This window comes from Cynoglossus semilaevis, chromosome 4 (assembly GCF_000523025.1).
Source record: "Cynoglossus semilaevis isolate Cse_v1.0 chromosome 4, Cse_v1.0, whole genome shotgun sequence".
NCBI classification, from domain to species: Eukaryota; Metazoa; Chordata; class Actinopteri; order Pleuronectiformes; family Cynoglossidae; genus Cynoglossus; species Cynoglossus semilaevis.
Window position 1 is genome coordinate 9,878,564 of NC_024310.1, and position 6,472 is coordinate 9,885,035.

The following is a 6,472-nucleotide window of genomic DNA, read 5'->3' on the forward strand; positions in this document are numbered from 1 at the left end:
AAGTAAAGATAATGTCATATTAAACTGACTCAAGAGACTAATAAGGAGAGTGGGTCGTTCCGTTCAAACAGTTGTACAGTGGTGATCCACTTTGACTAGCACTCACGAGCACACACTAGTTTTTTGTTTTTTTACTCCCTCACTGTCTTCCAGGTTATTTCGCAATTAATTGACGAGTGTGTTATGACTTGTTTTTAAACCTCTTCATGACTTCATGTCTCCATCATTGTTCTGTGCTTCAGCTGATTTGATTCCATGTTGTCAAAACAGGGCGTTAAAATCTAATTTTAAAAGAAAATTGTTGGCTGAACCTCCTAAACTGTGGAACAAGTTTCTCCCTCACAGTCTGGCTAAAAACAGTGGGGCTCAATATGTAGATAAGGGTCGACCAGTAGACCACAAGGGCAGTGCTGGTAGATGATGAAAATATAATTTAATAAAAATCTAAAATGATGGTGTGCCTTAGAGCTTCATGTATCCCAACACATAGTATAGTTAGTATCACTTCAGCCTGGTCATTGGATTAGCTGTGGACAACTGTGCTCTAAAACCCTGATGGACTGTGTTCATTATTAACTCTTAGTTGACCAGAGTGTGAGGCCTGTCTGTCTGTGTCATCAGTGAAATACCACTCACCTGTGTCCAGTGATCACGTGTTCGTTTGTCTCACTGGCGTCACCTAGTGGCCTGGGTACATATACCTCTGTCTCTCGGGTCATTGGTCCGTGTACATGTGATGTGGACTGTGTGTTGTGTTGATACTGCAGAGTCCATGTGTTGGGTCAGTCATACTGATGTCCTGTAAATGCATGCAAGTTTGGACGATAAAAATAAACCTTCTGCTCCTGATCCGTGTCTCTCCGGTGCTGTATTATGTATTAAAGTTTATATTGTTGCCTAATTTATTTTTCATAGAACTCCATTCTAACTGAATTCAACTGAACCCGATTAAAAACATGAGGAGAAAAGTCACCTCTGAGCCAAGAACTGTTCTGCCCTCTACTGGACAGATACATCTATTGCTTATTCATCCATTATCTGTTAGGCTGCACAGTGGTGGAGTGAAGAGAGGTTAAAGTCCGTTTTCTTTTATCACTCTATTCTACCACCTGTGACTTATTTCCATTTCCATTCTTTAAAAAAAAAAATCCATTAAAACCTACAGCCTGCCCTCTCCAGTACATACATTCTGTATTATGTGACCATTTCTTTATATCACCAGAATTGATATGAGGAAGACAACTGTGTGCTTTCCAAAACTGATATCAGAGGATAAACATGTTCTGTAATGAATGGGTCAGGAAATCATATTATATTTAAATGAAATTATTAACAACAACAACAACAACAAAAGACGATCAAATGTTTTAGGAACTGTTTTATTTCAAAACCCAGGAAATTGCTTTACAATAAAATTTTAAAACTTGCATTTGAAGAATTAATAAACCAAACACCCAGGTGCAAACTTAAGGTATAAAATTGGGAAATAAAATAAAACAAGATTAGATTATTGGATTAGATTAGATTACACACACAGCATTGAACTTTAAATCACTGGTAATTTCACAATCTGCAAATTATCTTAAAAAGCCCAGAATACACTCAGGGTCAAAAAACATATGTATAAAATGCACTTGTTTGTTGATGACTCCTTATGGATTTATCCTACAACCTGCAACTACAATTCTCTTCATGAACATTTTGATGCCTTGCTTCAGTTCTGACGTTTTAAGTCCATATATAATGGGGTCTAAAAAGGGGGGAAACAGAAGGATGGACATGCCAAGAAGTCTCCTGAAGAACGGGGATACACCCCCTAATCGATGAGAGACGATGGTCACTAAAGTATTGATCTGAAGGAGGATGAAAACCACCAAATGCGTGCCGCACGTCTGCAGGGCTTTTCTACTTGCGTCTGTCTGTTTGCTCATGACACACGTGCGCAGAATCTGTGCGTACGAGTAAAGCACAAGTAACATCGATCCGCCCTGAACCAGGCATGTGAGCATCAGTCCAAAGATGTTGTTGACTGTGGTGTCCTCACACACCGTCTTCAGCAGTGAGGGATTGTTACAGTAAAGATCCACGATGGTCATCCTGCACGACTTAAAACGTGCAAGCAACAATATCAACGTGACTATGAGCAGGAAGTTCATGAGCCATACTGCAATGACAATACTGGTCAATTTATTTGGAGTCATTATGGCGTTGTACTTCAAAGGACTACAGATGGCCACGTATCTGTCGTAGGCCATGGCTGTGAGGATGAGCAGGTTCCCCGTGCCGTAGAAATGAATCAGGAAAGCCTGAGCCATGCAGGCAGAGTGAGAGATCTGTCTGTTCTGAGTCACCATGCTGGAGAGCAGCTGAGGGAAAAGAGCTGTGGCACCTGTCATGTCGCTGATGGGCAGGTTGATCAGCAGGATGAACATGGGTCTGTGGAGCTTCTTAGTCAGAGCAATAACCAGCAGTAGGAGCAAGTTGAAGAACATGATCAACATGTAGGTCAGCGTGGCAAACACAAATGCAGGATAAATGGTGACACCAGACAAACCCAGTGTCTCTAGTGTTAGTAAGGAAGATGCGTTCGGGTACATCGCTGTCCGTCTCTCTCTGTGAGGACGTCTTCTTTTTGATGAGAAACTGATTTTCACCTGTAAAAAAAAAATTTGAAAATGCAAAATTGAATATTGCCACTCAGTTGTATTTTTCAGTCATCCAGCACCATGACTCAGTTGCTCTAAAACATTAATACACAACATAACTGTTGAGCAACACACAAAGCAAACAACAGCAAATCCCCAAAAGTTCAATTCAGGCTACATCCACAATAACTGTGCAAATAATTTATTTTTGATTGTTTTAATCTACTTCAGAACATGCTCTCCTCTGTTGCTCCCTTGAACAGCAGAGCTCACCTGCAGCACAGCAGTGATGAATGTCAGTCCAAGGACTCGTTCACACTGATATTTAAGCACATGAGTAAACATCACTCAGGTGTGTTGGTGCAACAGTTGACATGGAAGCAATGATGTAATGAGGTGTCAAAATAGACGTTCTATTAGATATAAGAAGAACAATAACTGAGGATTAACTAGAATATTGTTCTTTCTAAAAACTTGTCCTGTGGTTATGAAAAAAACTCAGGACATTATCTATCACGCTGCACAGTGGTGGTGTGAGGAGAGGTCAAAGGTCTTTTTCATCGATCAGTTTATTCTAACACCTGTGACTAATTTACTCTGTATTAATCTCCATAGTCTGTTTTCATTCATTTATACCTTTATGATTTTAATAAACTAATGACACTCTTAAGTCTTGGGGTCTGTGGAGCAGGCTCTGAAAAGTCACCTGTTCTCAGGTGTGCAGTAAAGTGTACTGTAGTCCACGGTTACTGCAGTACAGAGAGTTTAAATGCTGGTGACAGTGAATATGTTTGGGGTTTTTCTGATTGATAACTTGAACCACTGTGTCTGTGTCTGGTTGCCTAAGTTTGTCTTTTCAAAGTGACTTGAAGAATATGTTTCTTTACCTTTGCTATAAATACAATGTTATTATTTGGTCAGATCTTTTGTCTGGAAAATAAATCTCTATTCTTTAAAAAAAAAATCCATTAAAAGTACAGCACGCCCTCTCCAGTATATACGTTGTGTATTATGTGACCATGTCTTTATTTCACCAGAGTTGATATGAGGAAGACAACTGTGTGCTTTCCAAAACTGATGATAAACATGTTCTGTAATGAATGCATTGGGAAATCATATTATATTTAAATGAAATTATTTTAAAAAAAAAAACTCAGATGTGAGTTTTAGGAACTGTTTTAATTCAAACATAAATCAAACGTCCAGGTGCAACCTTAACATATAAAATTGGGAAATAAGATAAAACAAGATTATATTAGATTACACACAACAGCATTGAAGGAGCTGATGAAAATATTAACATAATTTCAATCATAAATCACTGGTCATTTCATAATCTGCAAATTATCTTAAAAAGCCCAAAATACACTCAGGGTCAAAGAACCATTTTTCATATTTTCATGGTATAAAATGCAGTTGTTTGTTGATGACTCCTTATGGATTTATCCTACAACCTGCAACTACAATTCTCTTCATGAACATTTTGATGCCCTGCTTCAGTTCTGACGTTTTAAGTCCATATATAATGGGGTCTAAAAAGGGGGGAAACAGAAGGACGGACATTCCAAGAAGTCTCCTGAGGAACGGGGATACACCCCCTAATCGATGAGAGATGAGGGTCACTAAAGTATTGATCTGAAGGAGGATGAAAACCATCAAATGCGTGCCGCACGTCTGCAGGGCTTTTCTACTTGCGTCTGTCTGTTTGCTCATGACACACGTGCGCAGAATCTGTGCGTACGAGAATATGACAAGAACTGTAGTTCCACCCTGTAGCAGGAAGATGAATATTATAGTCCAAAGATGTTGTTGACTGTGGTGTCCTCACACACCGTCTTCAGCAGTGAGGGATTGTTACAGTAAAGATCCACGATGGTCATCCTGCACGACTTAAAACGTGCAAGCAACAATATCAACGTGACTATGAGCAGGAAGTTCATGAGCCATACTGCAATGACAATACTGGTCAATTTATTTGGAGTCATTATGGCGTTGTACTTCAAAGGACTACAGATGGCCACGTATCTGTCGTAGGCCATGGCTGTGAGGATGAGCAGGTTCCCCGTGCCGTAGAAATGAATCAGGAAAGCCTGAGCCATGCAGGCAGAGTGAGAGATCTGTCTGTTCTGAGTCACCATGCTGGAGAGCAGCTGAGGGAAAAGAGCTGTGGCACCTGTCATGTCGCTGATGGGCAGGTTGATCAGCAGGATGAACATGGGTCTGTGGAGCTTCTTATTCAGAGCAATAACCAGCAGTAGGAGCAAGTTGAAGAACATGATCAACATGTAGGTCAGCGTGGCAAACACAAATGCAGGATAAATGGTGACACCAGACAAACCCAGTGTCTCTAGTGTTAGTAAGGAAGATGCGTTCGGGTACATCGCTGTCCGTCTCTCTCTGTGAGGACGTCTTCTTTTTGATGAGAAACTGATTTTCACCTGTAAAAAAAAAATTTGAAAATGCAAAATTGAATATTGCCACTCAGTTGTATTTTTCAGTCATCCAGCACCATGACTCAGTTGCTCTAAAACATTAATACACAACATAACTGTTGAGCAACACACAAAGCAAACAACAGCAAATCCCCAAAAGTTCAATTCAGGCTACATCCACAATAACTGTGCAAATAATTTATTTTTGATTGTTTTAATCTACTTCAGAACATGCTCTCCTCTGTTGCTCCCTTGAACAGCAGAGCTCACCTGCAGCATAGCAGTGATGAATGTCAGTCCAAGGACTCGTTCACACTGATATTTAAGCACATGAGTAAACATCACTCAGGTGTGTTGGTGCAACAGTTGACATGGAAGCAATGATGTAATGAGGTGTCAAAATAGACGTTCTATTAGATATAAGAAGAACAATAACTGAGGATTAACTAGAATATTGTTCTTTCTAAAAAGTTGGCCTGTGGTTATGAAAAAAAAAATCTCAAAAATCACTGTAAAGAGATTTCTCAAGTTTACACTATCTATTAAACATTGTTTTGACTGCAAGGACTCAGAGACGCTGCCTTAGTTTGGAGAAAGAAAAAGAGGTTTTAACAAAGGATGTCAGATATTAACTTTTAGCCAATATCCGGTACGCAGATGTTGTACAAACTAAATTTCCAATTCCGATATCAACCCATGCCGATGTAGACCTGGTTATATTTATTTATTTTATCTGTACAAACCACTGTATGAGTAAGAGATGAATTAAATGAGTTGCAGTGCTGCCATCTAGTGACTTTCACTTGCATATACAGCCATTCAGCCCCAAAACTGTTTAAGGGTCACGTCATTTGGCGAAACGCAGGCATCGTGTTATTGTGTTTTCATTATCGGAGGAAAAACTGATAACGATCCTTGTAGATATTACATGAAATGCTAACATCCGGCCGATAATATGGGTTGGCCGATATTATCGGACATCCCAAGGTTTAACATGAAGACCACCATCACTATAAAGACAGAAGTGGAGACTAAAGGTTGAATAGTGAGTAGATCTGAAAGTTTAATAAAGGACAAATAGAAAACTGTTTTGTTTTAATAAAATAATTTTAATTCATACATTGATGTTAACTGGCTCAATTACAAATTGTGTTTTAATAATAAAGATCCTTTCCCTGGATTTCTCCAAGGTCTATAGCTCAGTAGCAGCAAATTTATAATTAACCCTTTGATGCATGACCCATGATATACTGAGTTAAAAAAATGTTACTAAGTGTTTTTATGTGTTTTTAGACATAAAAATAAGAACTGATTTGGTTCTGTTTTTATACACCAAATTTTCTTTTTGAATGTTAACACAATTATTCTGCAGTTGCAAAGGCTGACCACTGTATG

General features: G+C 39.0%; 2 protein-coding genes across 2 annotated transcripts; both read right to left on the reverse strand.

Moving 5' to 3' along the window:
* Window positions 1–1,652: 1,652 nt before the first annotated feature.
* LOC103378006 (olfactory receptor 6N1-like) lies at window positions 1,653–2,885 on the reverse strand. The gene has a single exon (XM_008309037.2). The coding sequence runs from the start codon at window positions 2,595–2,597 to the stop codon at window positions 1,653–1,655; it is 945 nt and encodes a 314-aa protein (XP_008307259.1). The 5' UTR covers window positions 2,598–2,885.
* Window positions 2,886–4,079: 1,194 nt separating this feature from the next.
* Window positions 4,080–5,342, reverse strand: LOC103378005 (olfactory receptor 52B2-like). Its single transcript, XM_008309036.2, is given in 2 exon segments — window positions 4,080–4,436; window positions 4,439–5,342. Coding segments are annotated over 2 exon segments (945 nt in total). The 5' UTR covers window positions 5,027–5,342.
* Window positions 5,343–6,472: the final 1,130 nt, after the last annotated feature.